The 22397-nt window shown below is 43.8% G+C and overlaps 1 protein-coding gene across 8 annotated transcripts in view; it reads left to right on the plus strand.

The window, feature by feature from the left end:
* Nucleotides 1–22397, plus strand: part of lyst (lysosomal trafficking regulator) — a 262116-nt gene that overhangs the window by 27113 nt on the left and 212606 nt on the right. For 3 of the 8 annotated variants that reach the window (XM_070977221.1, XM_070977224.1, XM_070977222.1), the window contains exons 9-42: nt 642–798; nt 2339–2550; nt 2676–2742; nt 3432–3541; nt 4274–4887; nt 5002–5175; nt 5259–5419; nt 6069–6259; nt 6929–7174; nt 8253–8426; nt 9188–9337; nt 10158–10295; nt 10381–10579; nt 10672–10800; nt 11324–11948; nt 12734–12914; nt 13998–14167; nt 14339–14569; nt 14754–14920; nt 15507–15659; nt 16315–16506; nt 16633–16844; nt 16957–17166; nt 17620–17796; nt 18029–18105; nt 18225–18413; nt 18868–19013; nt 19117–19213; nt 19405–19466; nt 19663–19718; nt 19826–19978; nt 21316–21560; nt 21935–22001; nt 22088–22244. In XM_070977221.1, coding sequence (XP_070833322.1) covers nt 642–798; nt 2339–2550; nt 2676–2742; nt 3432–3541; nt 4274–4887; nt 5002–5175; nt 5259–5419; nt 6069–6259; nt 6929–7174; nt 8253–8426; nt 9188–9337; nt 10158–10295; nt 10381–10579; nt 10672–10800; nt 11324–11948; nt 12734–12914; nt 13998–14167; nt 14339–14569; nt 14754–14920; nt 15507–15659; nt 16315–16506; nt 16633–16844; nt 16957–17166; nt 17620–17796; nt 18029–18105; nt 18225–18413; nt 18868–19013; nt 19117–19213; nt 19405–19466; nt 19663–19718; nt 19826–19978; nt 21316–21560; nt 21935–22001; nt 22088–22244 — 6289 coding nt within the window. The remainder of the gene's footprint in view (nt 1–641; nt 799–2338; nt 2551–2675; nt 2743–3431; nt 3542–4273; nt 4888–5001; nt 5176–5258; nt 5420–6068; nt 6260–6928; nt 7175–8252; nt 8427–9187; nt 9338–10157; nt 10296–10380; nt 10580–10671; nt 10801–11323; nt 11949–12733; nt 12915–13997; nt 14168–14338; nt 14570–14753; nt 14921–15506; nt 15660–16314; nt 16507–16632; nt 16845–16956; nt 17167–17619; nt 17797–18028; nt 18106–18224; nt 18414–18867; nt 19014–19116; nt 19214–19404; nt 19467–19662; nt 19719–19825; nt 19979–21315; nt 21561–21934; nt 22002–22087; nt 22245–22397) is intronic. The other 5 variants (XM_070977223.1, XM_070977226.1, XM_070977227.1 and 2 more) reach the window with 4 other exon arrangements.

The following is a 22397-nucleotide window of genomic DNA, read 5'->3' on the forward strand; positions in this document are numbered from 1 at the left end:
AATATCAAAGCTGCCTTGTTATCATGTTGAAAAGAACAGTGGTGTGTGTTACAGTAAGCTTCTTCTTTGAACTAATAAATGGTTTAGAGTTTGACTGTTTGTTTCAGTGCGTGCGTGTGTGTGTGTGTGTGTGTGTGTGTGTGTGTGTGTGTGTGTGTGTGTGTGTGTGTGTGTGTGTGTGTGTGTGTGTGTGTGTGTGTGTGTGTGTGTGTGTGTGTGTGTTTGCCTACGTGCACATATGATGACTGACTGTTCACGTCAAGGAACTGGGCTGTGTGAGTGCAAGTCAGCTGATATCTGTCTTATGACCAAAATCTTGTTTTCCCCCCATCACTTGAAAACATTTTGCGGGCAATTTATTTGCTGTATTAGTGGAAGGACCGCTGCTTGTCATGCTTATTATATTTTAGCCTTTTAGCCCTGGACTTTTGTTAAAACAAAACAGGAATGGGTAAGCAAAATTAATCTTAATTTACCATCCAATAGACAGTCAACCAGGCGAAGGATCTCGGTTTGCTTGTATTTAGACTGAAATTCCTGACTTTTTCTTGTTTTGCCACATCTCTCTCTCTCTCTCTCTCTCTCTCTCTCTCTCTCTCTCTCTCTCTCTCTCTCTCTCTGTCTGTCTGTCTGTGTGTTAGCAGCTCCAGGTGTTGGCCGAGGGGGCGGCCCCGGCAGGCGATCTGTCTGAGGAGGTGGACGAGGTGCAGAGCTGTGGCGTCAAGCCCTCAGGGGAGGAGGAGGGCTACGACGCTGACAGCGAAAGCAACCCTGAGGACATGGCCAAGCAGGATGAGGGTAGGTCCACACTTAGTGCCATACACACACACACACACACACACACACACACACACACACACACACACACACACTTTGACTCCCATTTTTGACACCTGACGGCTCCATATAGGCTGTGTACTTGCGATGTTTGCTGTGTTTCGAGTCTTGTAACTGTCCACTGCAGTTTCATTTTTCACCCTTTTTACTTCTGTGTGGTTATTTTAAGAAAGCCTTAAATCACATTCACTTCATGCACTCCGTCTTCTTTGCCATTTGTTTTTGTTGGTAATGAATGTCAGCTGACTAATCTTGATGGATTGATAATGCTCTCAACCTCTAAACCTGCTGATTTGTAGCTTTGGGAAGTTGTTTGCTCATTTGTTTGCTTGTTTCTCCCTCTGTTTAATTTATCATTTAAAGCATTTGTTGATTCGGTATTGTGCATTATTACATTTCCTTGCATTTGCTGCACAATTTTGTGTTAAACAGCATCATCATGGCTTTTAAGCAATTTGCAGTGTAGAAAAACCACATCCTCCTTTGGTTCGCTGTGGAGGATATTTAGCAATAACAAGTGGCTAATTTTTGATACGTACGTATGACAGGGCAGAAACAGGCCTCAGCGCTTCCCCCACAGCAGCCTCTTATGTCAGCTCTGCCTCTCTGCTCTGGTCTCGCAGGTTAAGAATGTGGCCTGATTACACCCTTTTTACTTCTTCATCCCCTCAGAATAGAGTCATTGTTTTACATTTTACAACTGCAGGGGACTACACTTTGTGGCCTCATGAGATGGATCTTGTGACTTCAAGTCCTCATCAAATGGAGACTTTAACTTCCTGGAAAAGTTTCATCTCCAGGAAGTCTGTCAACCTTTAATGCTGACCTCATGCTGAACAAATAAAAGCAACATAATAATTAAGCCTTTTCCTTGCTTTAGTCACAAACTAAAGCAAAACTTTGGTTTTCTGTAGGTAAATCAGTGGTTGTAGTCATGCTGTTGAAACACAGTGTTCCAGTATTAAGTATTTCAGAGGTATGTTGTGTGATTGACATGTCTTTAAGCCTATCACAGTCCTGCATTCTATTGAAAGACCTTAGACCAAATGCAGTTATCTAGATTTCCCACTAAATGGTATTAAGGGATTCTGGGATGGCATTATAAGTCTTTTTGTTTATATTTACTGATAGCAGCATGCATCTGGATGTTTGAGTGTCAGATGGCGGCAAACGGTGTAGTTGTGCACAGGGAGAGAGAGTGAGCTTCATTAATGAAAGAGGTCCCAGAAGCTGCGTGAAGCCCTGCTGGGCTGCTCTCCTGTAAATCATGAGGGAACTCCCATGCTACTCTGAGGCTGAGCACAGGACTGAGAATAATTCATTTTTATGAGCTGCCTCCAAGACGGGAGGTCGGCGCTGAAGCAGGGAATGCCTATGGATCATGAAGCTGCCATTATGTGTTTCTGTGTTGGCACGTCTGGCGGGATGTTCATCGTCTCTCCATGTCAGTGTGCAAGTCTCTTGTGTCTCTGATCTTGTGTTTGTGTGTTTTTCCTCTCAGGAGTGAAGGTGGAGTGTGCCACGCTGCGAGAGTTTGCGACTTTGGCAGACGGACCTGGGCGTGGCGTGCTGCTCTTCCCGGAGATCTGCACGATGGAGCTGCAGCTTCTCGCCACTGGCTCCCCAGACCTGGAGGTTCTGAGTCACGTGTTTCACAGCCTGCTGGGTGCAGTGCACACCAACCGCCGCAATGCTGCTTTGCTCTATGACCAGGTCAGACTCACCACTTCTTCCTCTTTGTACTGCTGTTAACCACCTCAGCCGTCTGTATTTGTCTCCCTCTTCCCCTCAGCTGTGCTTTAATGGATACAACTGACCCCCTGTTCTTGTCCCCACAGGGAGGAGTCAAAACCATCCTGTCTGGCTTTCACAACATCCTCAGCCAAACAGACCCCTCCTTTACAGGTTTGTTATTTCTGTTGGATTTCTTTTGCTTTCGTTTTTTTTTTTTGTTGTTGTTGTTGTTGGTGGCTATTTTTGCCTTTTCTCATACTGTAGGATGTTATTCATGTGTGACATCCTGGGAAAATACTGGGTACACTCAATTTGCTGTGTTCCTAAGATTTTTGTTTCCTGCTGCTGACATTTGGGGCCCTGGGTCCTCAGGGTTGGGATGTCATACGTGGTGTGAATAATTTTAGTAATTCTCAGGAAGATCTGTACCCATTAATATTTTTGTATCATGGGATTTATTTTTATATTATTTATTGTAACTGTTCTGTGCAAAATCCAAGGAAAACAAAATTGGATGTACCCTTTTTACAGTGTTGATTTCATCTTTTTTTCTAGCTTCTGACATTTTGACTGGTTTCCAATGGCTGAACATAACATGCAGGATGAATGAAATGAGCAATTATTTGGGACAATTTGCACACAGCCCCCAGACTTAGATTTTTTAGAGTATTCTGGATCTGTAAGTCTGATGTGCTCGTCTGTGGTCTCTTTCGTTTTTCTTTCCCATGGAGATATATATTTTCTGCTGAGAGAAGAACAGGCAGTGATGCTGTTTTATGTTTTTGCCTGTGGTGTTCTGGTGCATACCCAAGTGAATGAAAACTGTTTACGTAATGTGCTCTTCATTGGTTTACATTCAGATTGCCAGACCGTGCTAGTGGAGCTGCTGGTTGCCATGGTGAGCCAGCGAATCACAGCGGAGGAACTAGCTCTATTGATTCGCCTCTTCCTGGAGAAGACCCCACCTACTGTAAATAACGCTATCAGTCACTCAACAATGCACTGTTAGCTCACACTCAGGGTGTTGACAGTGATAGCTTATGCTCACAGTACACATTACATTTTTCGGCAGAAACAAGAACTTGCTTGTAAAACATCCTCACACTCTCTTCTCACCTCTTGCTACTTTAAAACTCATCAACACCTGATGCTCCCCTGGGCCAGCTTCAGTCTATATGCAGTTAACACCGATGTGTGCAGAGCAGATGTGATGCTGCAACTCATAACCACAGGTCTGTGTTTAATTGGAATCCAGCAGCAGACATCATTAATAACCTGTCTCCAAGAAATGGGTTCCCAAAAGGAAAGTTATTTTTAACCATGTGAACATAATGACATGTGACCTGTGGTTTCCATCTGTGAAAATTAGACACATCAGTGGCTGCTGTGGTACATATAATTGTACTGCTGGACAGGTTTTTTCTGTTTTAGACTGCCTTTTGTGACAGTCTTCTCTATTGTTTATGGCTTGCTCATTTAAAGGTTTAATGCTCAGGTGGTTCAGATGGATCACTGTTTAAGTCAGTTAAAACAGCTCAGTAATGTGTGCATGTGATGTTTACTTAATTTAGGGATCTAATAGAAAATTAAATTGAAAAATTGTAAACAGAGTTTGCACATATCTGTCAAATGTTTTCTTCAGCAAATCTAAAATGATAGAGACCGTCCTCCTCACTCCCCTTTTTTCTTTGTCACCTGTCAGGAGGTCTTACTGAAAGGCATCCTACAAATCGTTGAGGCAAACATGAATATGGAACCTCTTCACTTCCTGACCTTTCCCATAATCCTTGGGGCTTCAACACCAGGAGGGGTGTCTGCCAGCTCCAGACAAAATGGTGCTGCTGGAGGGAAAAGTGTTGGTTTGCTCTGGAAGGGCAAACTGTCTCCTGGACGCAGGGAGGGGGATAGCGAATACCGACCAAGCCACATCCATTCCTCTCCCTGGCACATTGCCCCTCTTCACTTGCCCCTGGTAGGGCAGAACTGCTGGCCCCACATGGCCAGCGGCTTCAGCGCCTCTATGTGGCTGAGGGTGACAGAGCAGGAGGTGAAGGACAGAGACAAAGACGGTGAGACACAGATCTTTCACCACAATGCTTTTATGCCTGAAGCCCATAAATATGAACTGGTTTTGAGAACCTTTAGTCATTGTTTTCCAGAAGAGAGTAACCCTCCTGCTGCTGAGTCCCACCATGGCTCCTCTCAGGCTGGGACGAGGTTAGTGGAGGAAGGCCTCATTCATATTCTATCCATGGGCTCAAAGGCACTGATGCTTCAAGTGTGGGCAGACTTCTCTACAGGCTCTCTCACATTCAGGTGATTTTCAGTGTAGACTGCAGTCTCAAAGATGTGTTTGAAGAATGGGTTACTATTTCTTAAGTATTCATAGTTTATGGACCTTGAAGTATTGTAATGTGCTGTTTCCCTCAGGATTTGTATAGACCCAAACGATGAGATAAAAGCAGGACTGCTGGCGCAGGCAGACTCTGGTGAGGAACTAATCAGAGCTGGTCAATGGCAGCACCTTGGCCTCACTTACACCCAGCAGCCAGAGGGCAAGAAAAACATCCATGGCCGTGTGGTTGTGTGGGTCTGCGGCATCAGGTGAGGAACTTGTGTAAGAGCAAAAATGTGGTTTTTAATCGGGCAAATAAGTGAGCCTTCCCTTAACCTGCTCTCTGCTTCAGGAAATGTGAGGTTTCTTTGGACTACACTCTACCCAGGAAGTCTAGTTTATCATCAGACAGCAACAAAACCTTCTGCATGTTGGGCCACTGTACACCATCGTCTGGGGAGCCGTTGAAGCAGGGTGGACACTGGAGCATGGGCACTGTGCTTCTCTTCAATGGTAGGACTCCTGTTAACTCCTGTCTTCTTTATCTGACTGGAATCATGTGTCTGTAAGCTCTTAGACCCTTTAACCCCGGTCAGTCCCTCTTCATTTTACTGTACATGCATATGTGCAATCCGTTTTAATCCTTTATGTAGTTTTTTCTGTTTGGCCTCACTGTTGCTCCCTGATGGCGCACTGATTACTATCACCTCTCTTGTAAGCATACTGTAAATAAATGTACATTAGTGGTTTGAGATGCAGTTATATTTTAAAAGTGTATCCAATCTAGTGGCTGTAACAGGCTGTTGATCATGTGCTGTAGATTCTCAGCATTCTCTCTGGAGGCTTACTGAATACTTCTCTTGTTGTCTCTAATTGGCTGTGGATGGCCTGCCTCTTGGCAATCTCAACCTGTGAACCCAACCGATATCTTTAGACAAGCTTTAGCCTCTCCTCTGTCATTGGAATTCATCAGTTTCTTCTTGCAAGAAAAGGACTGCGAGTTTTGCCAAAGTTACACAAAAACAAGAAATAAAACATCAAGGTTCCTCAAGGGTCTCGCTTTGCATCACTCTGTGTTATTTGTGTGTGTGTGAATTCCAACGAGTTATTGTTGGAATAATGTAAATCATTTATTCTGATCTGATTTAATCTGCGTTGTCAGGATCTAGAATAGGATCTGAAGAGGCCCTGTACCTGTTCACCAGCGGGCCTGACCTCACCTCCATCATGCCCTGCAAATATGGCAAGCCCAGTGGGACATTCTCCAAGTTTGTTACTGAGGAAGGCCTGAAGTGTGAGCATGTACGAGAGCTTCTGATGAAGAACAAGGATGTGGACACAACGGCTTTGGTTGTAAGTCTTTGTTACATTAGCTTTATCTGGTAGTTCCCATCACAACACAAAACATTCACTTATGAAATAGACAAACAAAACTTGTGCATGTCAGCTGTGTCAAAGTGCAGATTGACACTATGTTAAACCCTGTATTTGTGCTTTGTGAGTCAAGTGCTCTGTAAGCATAGCAAATACCCACAATGTCTCATTTATTGTTTCATTTCACGGTTTATGGGTAATGTGCTGTTCCAATTAGCTGTCATTAATGATACTGCATGGTCGGAAGTAATTTTTTTTCCCCAATGGAAAAAGCTATTATAGTTAAGCTGCAGCTATTTCAGTGAGACTGAAAATAGTTTTTCTCCCATTAAATGCTAATGGATTTGTTGATAATAGCTCTGCTGATTTGAAAAAAAAGAAAAGAAAAGAAGGGAGTAAGAAAAGAAGAATGAATGATTTCCCCTCCACATCTTCATAACTGCTGTTCTACTCGAACCAAGTTTAACCCGGGTCTAAATCCATGCTTGAAATTATTGCCCCAAGCTAGCTGGATGCTTTGCTTGGGTCTTATTGAATTTGAACAAGAAGATCTGATACAGTAAATACCTCAAATTCTAAGTAATTAAAAGTTACAGGATAAAAGTTTTGCCCCTAAATGATAATTGTGTGCATTGTGTTGATGTACAGGAGAGCTTGGCAGTAGTGTATGCTCCCAGCAGCCCCAGAGTCTACACTATATATGAGCCTGTAATCAGACTGAAGGGTCAGGCCAAGACAGTGGTTACCCAGCGGCCATTCAGCTCCAAGGAGGTGCAGAGTGTTTCCCTTGAGTCAAATTCCCTCAGAGCTCTGCTCCCCACCGAAACCCAAGGCCTGCAGAGTGTCCTGCACAAGATCGGAGGAACAGGAAATTTTGTCTTCCTCTTTGCACAGGTAGGATGGTCCATATGTTTAATGGACATCTAGCTGAGTCAGAGGAGGTTGTGATTCTCAGTTGTTGTTGTATTTCTGGAATGCTGAGGATTTCCACGGATCTGTTCCAGAGATTTAATAAACCAGACAAAAATCAGTCAAAGTCACCTCACAGCAATGGAGAAAAATGTGTCTCATAACTTCACATATTGATTGCAACAGCTTCTGCTTATCAGCTGTTCTGTTACTCCTTTGCAGCTTTGTCAGACAACAAACCGCACGCAGAGAGACTGAAGGGCTTCAGTCTTAAAATCATGAAGTCTCGCCAATTGGATGTCAAAGAAAAAGGAAGTTTTATGCCAGGGCTGGTTTAGCTGAGCAAGATTCGTCCAGCAATAGAAAATGAATTGGCAACTATTTTGTTCATTATTAAGTAATTTTTCAAGCGCAATTTGATGATTCCAGCCTCTCAGATTTGACAATTAGTTGCTTCTCCTCTTAACATTATAGTAAGTTTAATATCTTTGTTTTGGTCGGGAAAATAAATTGACTTTTGATGACATAACCGTGGACTCAAGGAAATGGCTTTTAGCATTTCTCACTGATTCCTAATGTTTTATAGACCAAAAAATTTATTCATCAAGATGCTAATATGCAGATTAATTGACTGTGAAAATAATAATTAGCTGCAGTCCGACAGTTAAGTCTGCAGAACCATTTTATTTTGAAGTCTATATGCTGTCGTACTAAGCCCAAAAGATAAATGACAAAGCTGTATTATTTTTACGTCCTGTATATTTTAAGGCAGTGAATAACCTCGTGTTTGAACTGTGATCAGCTGGGTTATTCATCTGATTCTGACAGTATGAGTGAATTAATTATGTTGGTTGAGGACAGTCATGTTAGTGTGGATGCAGTTGTTAACACTTGCCAGTAGAGACTGTAGTTCATTGTCACAGCACAAAAAAGACAAAGTTGGATATTAGGCTCATGTTTGCTCTGTGAGAACACAGTAGAATACATAAGTGCATTGCCAGGCCTGCATTCATAAATGTTTTCTCTTCTGTCCCTCTGTCACCTCTGGCTCTGCGGTGTCCAGACGGTGGAGCTGAGTGACTGTGAGAAGACCCAGGCTCTGGCCCTGCGTGTGCTGCTGTCTTTGTCCAAGTTTAACCAACACCGCATCCATGAAATGGACTGTTACCATGGTTACTCTATGATCCACCAGGTCCTCATCAAGTCCAAATGCATCGTGGGATATCATATGCTGAAAGTGAGTCACACCTTGAACTCTTTGCTGTCTTCTACCCACAGCCTCCACTGATACGCTCAGTGAAACATTTTTGAACCTGATCCAGCCCGACACACCAGTACCTCTCTGAGCCAGTGTTGGTGACCCTGCTGTTACTTGACCCTCTGGCTGTGTCTGTAATGGAGCTGTGTGATGGCTGTGTGCTGAAATGGATTCTGTCTGACTTGATGAAACACTGAGCTCCTGCGGAGTCACACAGCACCTCTGATTGCCTTTGTCACTTTAGGCTTCCACATACTGTATTGTGTAGCACAGAACTGCACTGATTACTGGTATTAAACACTCATAATCATTCCTGTATGAAAGGAGCACGCTGTGTCACAGTGTCTGGCTTTTTTTACTAGCACTTTTCTATTTATGCTGCAATAGAAATCTCTCCTCTCTCAGTTTAACCTTTTGTTGAATTCACTTGTCAGACAGATGAATATTGTAACTAACTGTGCTTAAGACTGCAAGCCTCTATCTTATGTCCATCTACAGACCCAAAAGACTGCAAGATTTATAACCACTTCAGTGAAGCTGGACACAAGTGATAGAGTCTGATCATTACAGACAGGTCTGCTCAGGAGTAAGGGGCATTGGTTTTGATGGAGTTATAAGCGCTCCAGAAAATTTCTTGATGTCTGGGGCTCTGCACTGTAAGGTTGTTTCTGGAGAGATAGCGATTATCAATACATTGATGCATGTGTCTAATGAGAGTAACCAGCACTCTGTCTTCGTAGACTTTGCTGGATGGATGTTGCAGCGGACCCATCCTCATCCTGGGGGACGATGGGCACTTCCGTTTGGACACTGAGTCCGTCGCTGTGGTGCAGGATATCAGGCTTCTCTCAGAAGTCCTGTTGGACTGGAAGATCTGGGCCAAGGCTGAGGTGAACACAAACATCACATCATGAGTCATGTGCCATCAGTGACAAGAGACATAACACATTGTCTATACACGCATCAAGCACACAAAAAGTCGATTATCACAAATTCAAATTAAGATGATTTAAGTTTTAAAAAGACATTTTCATTGTTTTTTTAATGTAAACCTGTAAAACAGTGCAGATAAACTGATAGTCTAGATGATTTGTTGTCTCATCAGACTTGAAGGGATAGACAAGTAGAAGAGGGAAAGAGTGGCTTTACTGAATCCTCGCACATTTCTAGTTTCTCCCAAGGTCTATTAATTTATGAACATCCATTCCTGATGAAGGGAAGAAAGCGCAAAACATCATCATCTAATGATGAGCTGGTAATAAATTCATCCACCTCAGGAGAAACTCTCAGTGGTCACAGGCTCATCGATTTCAGTTTTTACCATGTTTCTCCAAGAAAACCCCAGAATTTAAAAGTAGTAAAATGGCTTGAACTCATTTCACTCTGATTATATTTCCTGAAAAACCCAAAAGTTTAGGGAGGAAACGCTAATGGACTGCTAATCATGCAGTCTGGCTAGGTAAACAATAAATGCTTAAAGTAATGTGTTTGCAGTGCAAATTTTGGTTCCACCCAGCTTTTAGTGTATCAAAAAAGAAACACTGATAAAATCAGAGGAAAACTGATGAGTTCTGTATATTTGCATTCTGTGCAGTCCTGTTTTACTTTGCTGAGGAGTACTTTTTCTCTCAGCGCTCCTAGTCGATGATAGAGAACCAGTTAATGTGTCTGCTCTCCATTGTCACTCACTGTTTATATCGTTTCTGTCAGTGTGGGGTCTGGGAAACACTGCTTACTGCCTTAGAGATCCTCATCAGGGTGCACCACCCTCATCAGGTCTTCAACATCCGTCAGTTCCTTAAAGCTGAAGTAGTGCATCGCTTCCTGCTTACCTGCCAGGTGTTACAGGTAGGTCCTTGTCATAAAACTGCTGTAATCATACCCTTTCAATCTCTTCAGAGACTTTTACTGACCGCATTGTGTTTGCCTTAAGGAGCATCGGGATGAGCACCTGACTGCCATCCCGCAGGAAGTCTGCCTGTCATTTGTCAAAATCATCCAAGAGGTGCTTGGGTCTCCTCCGGACATGGACCTGCTGAAGCTGATCTACAACTTCCTGCTGGCTGTTCACCCACCTACCAACACCTATGTCTGCCACACTCCATCCAGCTTCTACTTCTCACTACATATTGGTGAGGAAACGGTGCACTGGAAAGCAGCACCTCTGTATCAAAGTGCCTTTAATTCAATGCACTGAGTCGTTTTGATGTCTTTTATTTGTCAGATGGGAAGCTGTACCAGGAGAAGGTGCAGTCCATTATGTACCTGAGACACTCCAACAGTGGAGGAAAGTCCACCAGCAGCTCTGTGGTGTCACTCTCCCCAACTGTCTTCACTGATGCTGCCCATGACGGTACAGCTGCTTAAAAAAGATTTATTCTAACTGCTGCTCCTAACAGCAGTACTTACAGAGCCTTTCTTTATTATACATCTTAATTCCACCAATGCCATTTTACCTCTTTTATTTGAGCTTTTATTTTTCCACTTTTACAGAGGCTACAATATAAGCCTTTTTTTTTTTTCTTGTAGGGCACCGTATAACTTTAGGAAAGAGATGTATAAATGAAATGGGTTGGAATACTTGCAGCAATATATTGTGCTAAATTCAGCAGTACACAAACAACTGACATTTCCTGTACTGACCTTTTATTTGTTTTCAGTCTCAACACAATTAAATACAAAATACAATTTTGTCTACGATCAGCCACATTTCTGTCCTGCCATGTCATGTTACTCTTCATAGCCACAGGTCTATCAATAATGCCATTTGCACTGCAGTTGTAGAATAGGCCTGCATACAAATAAGGCTCTTTGCAACCTTCTGTTCTAAAGTCTGATAATTTATAAGTGCTGAATCATTTTGTTCTGTTTTCCAGGCCACCTCCACGCTCCTTCCCCTGAACATGGAGGTGATGATCAGTCGTTACGCCCACCTAGTCTGGCGCCATCTCCTTACTGCTCCCCTCTACTGACACCTCGACTCGGACACGGTAGCTCAAATGAGGCAGTTGAAGGTGATGGGGTCTCCCTCGCCACTCAGCGGGCTCTTGGCAGCACTGAGACGCTCAAGAAAGGCGGAGGAGATGAGCTGCTCCTGAGCAGCTGTGAATCAGCCAAGACAATCTGTGACTCTAAGGACATAGGTGAAGGGGGAGCCCTGCGTACCCCTTCCATCAGCGTGGAGGAGGAGCGGGATGAGGCGACAGAGGTGGACAGCCTAGCAGAGGGCAGTGTGGGGATGGCAGAGTCTGAGGACAGGTTTGACTGGGCCAGTGACGAAGCACCACGCCGCCCCGACAGCCTGAAAGGCATCCAGTCCTTCCAGAGGAGCCACAGCAACTTGGCCAGTCTGGGTCTGGCCTTCCCAGCTCCAAACGGCTCGTTGGCAATCGGCCGCTGGCCCAGTGCAGCTGACCGGGGCTCTATGCCCGAAGACTGGGAGAGCTATACCTACTCTCCTGGCTATGAGAGGGCACACAGCAAGACAGAGTCCAATGACAGGTATGCTGCCGTAGTAGCTAACTGGGTACACTAACACTGGGTTCAGTGTCACTATCAGAATTCTAATATTAATTAAGGCAGTCCATATCAAACCTTGAGCACTAACAGTCTTGTCCAACATTTCTTTCTAACAGCATGTACATGTGGGTTTTTTTGTTCTGGTTCTCCAAAAAATCTTTGATAAAAGAAGATCTGTGAAGGGATTTGAATAATCTAAAAACTACATTGGTTATGGTAATAATCCTTAGCCAACTTTGAAAATAGTTTTGTACTGCCGTTTTATTTTATTTCTACTGGCCAGCAAGCTGCTGACTTAAGCTGATGGGAAATAAAAAAAGATTTGCTCATCATGATCCTGTTTTCTCACCAAAATCACCTTTGTCTTTTATTCATCACAATGTGGGCTGTCTGACAATAAGACATCTGCCTTGATTTGTTGATGAATTTCAAGCTGTGCAGGAAACAAAAAAATGTCTAATATCTAAGTTCGTGGCTGAAGTGTGTTTTATATTCTGATGATATGGTTTAACTGCTCTGATAGTGATCATGAAAGTAAATCATTTATATCTCTTCACTGCTGAGTACAACAGATTGCTGTGTGTTCTTTGATGAATTGCTTATCTTCTGACTTATGTTAGTTTTAGTTTTTATATTTTACCTAGTTTTAATGCAAAATGTTGACTTATCAAAACAAACAGCACTTAATTTTTGCAGCCTTATTTTGTGATAGTAAATTTGTCTTAGTATTCATGCACAGGGATTTAGCAGTCCAAACTGTCTCTCAGGTCCAGCACTGAGGACTGCCTGGTACTGATCTGCTGTGGACTCTATGACCTTCTGAGGGGCATATTGCTGCTGCTGCCTGACCTCATGCTTGAGGAAGTGATGGACAAGCTCATCCAACCAGATGCCCTCATTGTCCTGGTCAACCACTCGTCACCTCTCATCCAGCAAGGAGTTATGAGGGTTGGTTCAGTGTCCTCTCATATGCCATAAAGATTGTTGATGTGATTTAGCATTTTACTGCACGAGTAGATAACAAAGTATCTCCCAGTGACAAATGTTTTTGCTGATTACCATTCCCAAAAGTTACATTTAGATATGTGTTTTATATTTTAGAGCTTTAGAAGTGCTGGTGGACAGAGTCAGGCAAGCTTCATTGAGAGTAGGATCTCTTTTCCAAGAGAGACCTGAGAACAGGAAGCATTCACGATAACACAATCAGCGAACAGAAGCAACACAGTTACACAGTGAACAAGCAGTTAATAGAAACAGTTCAGAGAATCATAAAAAACATCAGATATCAGACGATAAAGTTTTAAAATCCCCAAAGGGGATGTAGGAATCATTCCATTTAAGAGGTGCATAGTAACTGAAAGCAGTTCTGCCAACATTAGTGTGTACATAAAGGTTATCTAAGGTTAAGTAGTTGCTGGATTGTGTGCTGTATTTAGTAGATTTGAGTGAGAGAAGGGATGTGAGGTAGTTTGGAAGCTTCAACAGCAGAGCTTTACAGATGAATAACATGACATGGTTATTTCTTGTGACTGTGTGGAGTCCTTCCAACCATGTGATACAGAGAACAATGAATGACACGAGTATGAAATTTGTCATTTGTGAAAAAAGCCTAATGCAATATGATGCAGAGGGTGCAGCTGCTTCTACTTTTGCATTTGTATGACTGAATAAGAGTAATCTGAGTGCCATTTAAAGTGTTGGCATGATAGTCAGAGTCACTGGTGGAGGTGGAGAATATCATGTACTTGGTCTTTTCTGCATTTGAAACTGGTCCGAGATAATTGGAAAGCATCAAAGGCAGACTGAAGACAAATCAGGGCCAGGGTGGAGACTAGGGCATGTGAAATAGTGTCATCAGCGAAAAATGGACAATGAAGTATTGATCTAGGTTATTTATGTGTAATGTAAACAGTAATGGACCAAGGATAGACCCCTGTGGCAACCCATTACTGATGGTAAGCAGGCTTGACCGAGCACCGTCAGCAACAACAGGCTGTAGTTGCCTCACATTATTCCACCTCTCTCTCCTAGCTCCTGGATGCCTATTTCAGCAGAGCCCAGAAGGAGCAGAAGGAGAAATTCCTGAAGAACCACGGCTTCTCACTGCTGGCCAACCAGCTATACATCCACCAGGGCAGCCAGGGGCTCCTCGAATGCTTCCTGGAGATGCTGTTCGGACGGCCGGTGGGCCTGGAGGAAGAGTGAGTGCTGGGACAGCATACTATGGCACACCATGATGTCTAGTGTGCCATCGGCTTAGTATTTTATCTTGTTATGTTATGCATAGGATTGTCTGTTGTGTGAATAAATGTGTTTGATGCACGCACATTTGCACTTTCACCACTATTTTTATTTTCTGTATTGCTTTCCAGTCTGGACCTGGAAGAAATGGAAAATATCTCACCCTTCAGAAAGCGTTGCATCATCCCAGTGTTGGGCCTTATTGAGAACTCCCTGTATGAGAACTCCTTGGTGCACAACATCCTGTGTATGCTGCTGCAGCTCTTCAATGCCTGCCCCAAGCTGGCAGACATCCTGTTAGACCACGGGTTGCTCTACGTGCTCTTTAACACCCTCTCCACCCTCAATGGCATGGAGAACGGGTACGGCAGCCAGAACAAAAGGATGATTCATTCAAACACCTCCATGGGTTCATGGGATTTTGTCTTGGACCTTTGAGCCATGAATTAAATCATTAATCCTCTCACTGTTCATTGATCCAGCATATGCGAGTGGTAGAGCTCCGGTGCTTCATATTTTTTTCGTTTTCTTGTCTTCCTTCTGCAGTATTCCCTTGAATGACTACAAGCTCCTAGTGTGTGACATCCAGCAGCTGTTAGTGGCTGTGACTATCCACTCCTGCAGCTCTTCAGGGTCCCAGTACTTCCGCATCATCGAAGACCTCATTACCTTGCTGGGTTTCATGCAAACCAGCAAGATGCGTCGCACGCAGGGTGAGGACTGGATTTCTGAAACGCAGTACACATGCAAAAAGCATCAGTGTCGTCATCAACTATGCTCTGCACTTCTGAATGATATCAAGCTGTCAGGCTCTGCTGCAGGAAGAAGCTGGGCTGTCATTTTATTATCTACAGCTGCAGAGTGGAAACTCGTTTGAGAACAAATGTCATTTGAGAAATATCTCACATCTCCATCTTCTCACTAAATTGTTTTCTCTCATTTTTCCCTAAGTTTACTCTGAAAAATATCTCCCCCATCTCTTCCCCATTAGCACTAACTTTTTTTTTTTTTTTTTTTTTAAATCTGATATAGTCATTCTATGATCCCAGACACAATGCAAAGGCATTATGGCTGTGTACATGGCACCTTTTATCTTTGGTTATATTGTAGCTGACTGTAGTTTGCTGCCCTCATTGGGCCTCAAGCGAGATTTTTTTTGTATTCTTCTCTAACTTCATCCGCTTTTTTTCCAAGTTGGATTCAGCAAATTTGCAGCAAACTTCCTGCATGAAGCTCATCCTCACCATCAGGCTAACCTCTAACATGACAAAGTTCATCATCTCTTTTATTTCTCCACAGAGATGGCAGTGGCTTTGCAGTTCCGCGTCCTTCAGTCTGCGATTGAGTTCATAAAGACGACAGCCAATCAGGAACCTCAGAAGCTGAGCAGCTCAGTTAATGCGCCAAGCTCTCCGCATCACGCCATCTATCAGAAGCGCAAGAGCATTGCAGGTGAGTGTTTCATTGAAGTGATGCAGCAGTAGAAACCCGGTGTGCAGTTTTGCTGATCCCGGGTGTCGAGGTAGAATTGACCACCATGTTTTTTTCAGCCATTCACTTCACCGCTCACACCTATCTGCTCATTGACCCTCTCCCGATTGAAGGTTCCATTGCCATGAAAGACTCCATTATCCCCCGCCTCCCCAGACAGCACTACTGCTCCTATGGCCAGATCCCCCTGTCCCCTCCCTTCAGCTTCCTGTCCCAGGACTCCCCCCTTCCCTCTTCCTCTGGAGCTCCAACCTACATGCTCCACTGTGACGCAGGTAGCTCGGACTGCGGTCCACAGTGGAGAACATCCTCCCTGCCACAGGGCATGTCTCCCATGTTTGCTGTGAACTCACCATTTCCCCCGGACCTCACCTCGGGGATTAATTTGCCCAGTACACTCGTGCGCTACTGGTGCCTTTGTGTGCATGTTTGAAAGCTTGACTCAGTTAAGCATTTCAGCACAGATGGCATTTTGATCAGTAAATCTTTATAATCTTCTCTGTGTTCAGTGATTTATGAGATATTTGCATGACCTAACCCTGAACTTGAAAGGAAGAAAACAAGCGTGCTTCTGCCATCATGTGTGTCTGAACACATACCAACATTGTGTCTGTAGGCCGGCGCCGGTTCTCTCTGGCCCAGACAGACTCCCTCTTGATACGGATGCGCTCTGTAGCCAGCGATGAGCTCAACCAAATGATGCAAAGGCGGATGAGCCAGGAAAACCCCATTCGTGCCAGTGAGACTGAGTTTGTCCAGCGGCTGCAGAGGCTCGTGGTTCTTGCTGTTAACAGACTCATTTACCACGGTACAAAACTTGCTCCTCTCTCACTTATCTATTCTTATCTTCTCTGTTTTCTCCTTCACCTCAAATGAGCCTGAACTGAACTTGATGTCTAATCCTGATTCTGTTTGAATGTGTCTCTTATTTCAGATGTGAGTCAGGACTTATTTGACCTGCTGAACATTCCTGACTCTCCAGAGCAACAGCTTTTCACACCAGATCCAGGTGATCAACCACAGGATGAGAGTGGCTGCGCCTCTGTCCCACACTCGCCCACGCCCTTCATCCTGCCACCTGCCAGCAAGAAGAGCTTTCAGAAAGACATCCTCAAACTCATGATGGACGGGATTAAAATCAGCCTGGTATGACGATTGTCACTGGGAAGCTTTTTGATGCTTTAGAATGCTTGTTTTAGCTCCATGAGAGCTAACTGCTATATCATACAAGCTTGTTTTGATGCTTGTGATCTTACAGGGCAGCACAGGTCGAGGAGGAGCCCCACACCAGCAGTGGCGAAGGATCCTATGGTCGTGTCGGGACACTTTCCGGGTCCAAATTGGCCGTCTGCTTGTGCACACACTCAGCCCTGCGCTTCCCCTGTCTGACAGGAAGGAGGCGCTGGAGTTTGTGTTTGATCCCAGACATTTGGATATCCTCAAGGAGAGCCTCAGCCCAGGTTTAGAGGTAAGTGTGGTGGAAATGCATCATTTAGCATCTGTATGCTTACTTACACATCAGCTTGGTTTTTATTCACTATTTTTATTACATATAGACCATAAATTGATATATGTCAATTAATAAGTCATTTTTATTAACCGAATGCAGAAGGGACTTCTTTTCGTGTTTGTTTCAGAGTGTGAGCGAGTGTACAGTATAGTAGCTTTGTTTGTCATTTTCACTCGTGCAGACAATTTTCCCAGCAGCTGTCAAGCTGTTGTTCTAAAATAACTCTGATACATGTTTTCATGCTTTTCTTCAGCCCCCTTGCATTGTCTTGGGAGTCTTCTTTCACTCTGCGTGCTCCCCCCAGGCTTTACAGAGGGTCAACTAGCCGGATAAGGCTTGTTTCCTGTCATCACTGCTCCAGACACAAATAAAATTTTAATCTGCGCTCCTCTTTTTCTTTCTTTCACTCAGCATGGACCGAAGTTGTCACTGTACCTGTATGAGTTGCTGCACGATCACAAGGACAGCCTCACCAAAGACGAGCAGAGCGCCGTGGGTGTTTTCATGACTTCACTGAAGCTTTGTGGCCATCGCTGCATCCCACCCAACACTCCACACAAACAAGACTTGCTCAAGGCCATAAAAGAGGTAAGACCTACAAAGAGACCGGATTGTTTTAAAAGGAAGGAAAACTGTTTCCAGGCATTTGTGGATGACCAAGAATTTCCACCTCCACACAACCTGATATTTCAAACTGCTGAACTGGCAAAATACGTTTAACTAAACAAGCTAAGTGCAACCTGTCAGGTGGATTTTTTTAATCAGAGAGTAAAGATGATGTGTGTTAAGAACTTGTTTGCTTGTAATGTTATTCATACAGGAAAAATTCAAGTATGAAGCAGAAGAGAAAACAAGCAAAGTGGCATGGGAAAAGAAAATGGCCAACACTCAGAGGAAGTGAGTAGGGGCTTTTTTCCTGATGTGAGATTGGTGCTCAGCAGAAGAAAATATTGGTAAGAATTGTTTCTTTGTTCCATGCTCTTCTATTCACTCCATTCTTTCTTGTTTCTCTGCAGTCTTATCCAGAGACTGGATGGAAAGTCCAAGGACATTTCCAAGATTGCAGCTGATATCACTCAGAATGTGTCTCTGCGGCAAGGCATGGAGAGAAAGAAAGTCATCCAGCACATCAGGGGACTCTACAAGACTGACCTCAGTGCTAGCCGCCACTGGCAGGAGCTGGTGCAACAACTCACGCATGACCGGTTGGCTTTGAAATTTATCTCTCACAAGGGCATAAGCAATATTAGAATGGAGTGCAATCATAACATCGTTACTGTAATGATGATTGTTATTCTAATGGTGATTATTTTTCTGGTCATTGTCTTTAAAAAAACAGCAGGGAAAATGATAATCTAATGTCTCGGGCATGCAGAGCACCAGAAGACCTTAAAAGAAAGTGCAATTTGTAAAACATTTAAATCAAATTATCTGTTAGATCTGTACATTAGTACATCTATAACCCGTGAGGCAGGATTTTAGAGCAAGGCTTGGAGTGTACAGTCATGCTAGCTGCTCAATTAGCACAGTTGCTGTGTGATAAGTTAACTGCTAATCTGCATTTTTGGCAAAAATATCAAATCACCTTGTAGTTAGGTAACTTCTGTTTTGATATGTGTTTGTTTGACAGCGCTGTCAATCTGTTCTGATCTGTTTCAGTGCGGTTTGGTACGACCAGTCATCCTACCCAACGTCCTGGCAGCTGGACCCCACCGAGGGGCCAAACCGGGAGCGACGGCGGCTGCAGAGATGCTACCTCACCATTCCCAACAAATACCTGCTCAAAGACCGACGTAAACCTGATGGTAACAAAGCCCTTTGGCTTGGAGCATTATTGCAAAACTCTGTCTAGTTCTAGTGTGTTTGTCTCCTTTTGTTTTCTTAATCTGACGTCCGTGTCTTGTTTAGACACAGTGAAACCAGCATTGTCCTTCCTGTTTGAGGATAAGACTCACTCCTCCTTCTCTTCCACCGTCAAAGACAAAGCCACCAGTGAGCCCATCAGGTATAATTTTCTACCTCTCTGTGTCTCTGCCTGCCTGCAAGCTTTTAGTAAACATCATATCCCTCTCAGGCAGCCGGGAGGATCTGAAGAAGGCACATGAATGTCTCATCAACATGTGCTACATTTGAGTGGTGTGTGTGTTTTATTCAGGGGGTGTTTTTCTTGTATGAGAAATGTCTTTTTGTCCTTAGGTTCACCAGACGCTGCATCAGCGTTGCCCCCTCCAGAGAGACAGCAGGGGAGCTACTTCTGGGTAAGACACTGTCCATCTCTCACAGCTGCTCCATGCATAATACAGCCAGCCGGTCACAGGGAACATAGAGTAATGTGCTCTCTCTGAGGCACTCGAGAATACTTGTACTCTTACTGTTAGTTATTCGGTGGGGGAAGCTTTTGTTTGTCTTGTGCTTAGTACACCAAATCTCACTCACCCTGTGTTGTGCTTACAGGAAAGTCTGGGATGTACTTTGTGGAGGACAACGCCACTGATGCTCATGACAACCAGGTAATGCCAGAGGACTGTTCAGGATTATTCTCTGCCAGGGGTACGGCTTTGCGTTCTGTGAGTTGGCCTGCCTACTCAACACCGGATGTGTTTATGTGTTTGGACAGAGCCTTCACGGGGAAACCGAGGCACCTTCTTTCTCCTGGACGTACGAGGAGATCAAGGAGGTGCACAAGCGTTGGTGGCAGCTAAGAGACAACGCTGTAGAGATATTCCTCACCAACGGCAGGACCCTGCTGTTAGCCTTTGACAACACCAAGGTGAGGCAATAACACGAGTCACATGAAATAAAAGGGAAGAAAGCAATGCTGCAACTGGAAAGAACTGCTGAAATGAATGCTGACGTTCCTCATGAATGGCATAGAGTAGATGTTCCACTGTGTTCTTCTTCAGCTGTTTTACTTCATTATTGAAAAGAACTGAGTTAGCTTGTCATCTGTAGCTAGACTGCCCAGCAGATACAAGATTAAAATTCAGGCCATGTTTCATTTGAATAGAAATATGTAGCCACACAGGATGGACTGAGGTGAAATCACGTAGCTTGAAAAATACAGATATTGGCAGTGCGAAATAATTGTTGAATTATCTTTTTGATGTTCTTTTCCTGATAGCTGCAGAGCTCTGTAGTAATCGATGCCAGGAATCAATCATGATAATAAGATACAGAGCTCTCTCTGCAGGAAAAAAACAATTAACTCTACTTTCAGTGAAATACTGGAAGAATGTTTCTACATTGTTGGACAACTGACTTTTAAGCAAGCTTACAGCAGGTATTTTACAAGTCAGACAAATCAAAGCAAATACAAAAATACAGAAGCCCAACAGATAGTCTGTTGTCCTCAGACTGTCTGTGGGCTTGGAAAAACCTTTCCTGGCTAAAGGGGCTGATTTATGACTAAGTACCTGCAAAAATTTAATACATCAGCCTTAACTGTCTATGTGCTAATTACATATAGCAGTTGTTAGCATGCTAATGTCCTTATCTCACATGGTGAACATGGTTAGCAGCATTTTAACATTGTCACTGTGCGCGTGTTAGTATGCTGACATTAGCATGTAGCTCCAAGCCCTGCTGTCCCTAAGCAAAGCCTCAAACAGCTGCTAGCATGACTGGACTGTATTAAAGTATGTTTTGGGGCATTTTATGCATTTATTGATAATCAGTAAAGACATGAGGGGACAGAGATGGGCAACGACAAAACAGTTGGATGGGGGGTTTTGGTTGGTTAATGTCCAGACCACCATGGTTCCTCAACTGTTTATTGAGGTTATTAATAGCAGCATTCAGTAAATTTTATCTTCATCATCTCTGAAATATTCTGTCAGGATCTTAGAGTTGATCTGGTGGAAGTTTTAGCTTTCAGATAAATGAAACTGAACCTCAAAACTAATTGAGTTATTTTATGTGGTTCAGCTGCTCCCTAAAGGCACCAGCCTCATTTTCTCAGTGCTTCAGAAGACTGAGACACAACAGGTTTTATTCATCAAACTATGTTGTTCAGATTCAATATTTGGGTTTGTAGTTTTTCCATGTCCCACTTCAGTCCCGACACTAGACATGGAAAACATCTCATGATTGTCTGTGTTCTTGCCCTAGTTCCGTGATGACGTCTACCACAACATTCTGACCTCTGATCTGCCCAACCTGCTGGAGCACGGAAACATCACAGCTCTCACTCAGCTGTGGGGCTCGGGACAGATCTCTAACTTTGAGTACCTCACACATCTCAACAAGCACGCGGGCCGCTCCTTCAACGACCTCATGCAATACCCGGTGTTCCCCTTTATCCTGCGAGATTACACCAGTGAGACGCTCGACCTGCAGGAGCCAAACATCTACAGGTCAGTGCTGGATGGCAGCTCTATTAGTGAGGTTGGGTTATATCAAAAATTATGTGAAAAAGGAAACTTAATTAAAAAAAATGACATGATATGGAGTTAAGATTAGGCACCATATAGAGGATTTGTACATGTACTTCCTCTGCCATTGATGCCTCAGATCCTTAGTTTTTCAGATAAGTGCACTGCCCCCCTTAATAAGTGTGCACTTAATGGCCATATTGGGGTATCTTCTGATGAACTGCATGACAAATGAGGCCTCTTTGAAGTCAAGGCTCATGACACAGGAATCATTTATAACAGGAAAATCGTTTCCATTTGTCACTGTTGGACATCATGATTCATTACTGCTTTGCCTGCACTCTGTTGTCTTACAGGAATTTAAGCAAACCCATCGCAGTGCAGTCAAAAGAGAAGGAGGATCGCTACGTGGATAATTACAGGGTAAGCCGTGTTGTACATGTGTGTAATGAGTGTACGGGATGTTCAGTGAAAAAATGCATCAACACGTGTGTGTGTTTGTTGTGCAGTACCTCGAGGAGGAGTACAAGAAGGGCATCCGTGAGGACGACCCCATGCCTCCCGTCCAGCCCTACCACTACGGCTCACACTACTCAAACAGCGGCACTGTTCTGCACTTCCTGGTCCGAATGCCTCCTTTCACCAAGATGTTCCTCGCGTACCAGGGTGAGTCTCACATAAACTATGGCTTAAGGTTCAGGAAGAAAATCTTAAGCCTTTTTACAGTATCTATGGTTTCAGCAAGTACTGTAGCGATGTCTGACTGACAGTCCAGGGCTCTTTAACAGCAGGTAATTAGCATAGGCACATCTCCAAAAA

This window comes from Chaetodon trifascialis, chromosome 13, assembly GCF_039877785.1.
Source record: "Chaetodon trifascialis isolate fChaTrf1 chromosome 13, fChaTrf1.hap1, whole genome shotgun sequence".
Taxonomy (NCBI): domain Eukaryota; kingdom Metazoa; phylum Chordata; class Actinopteri; order Chaetodontiformes; family Chaetodontidae; genus Chaetodon; species Chaetodon trifascialis.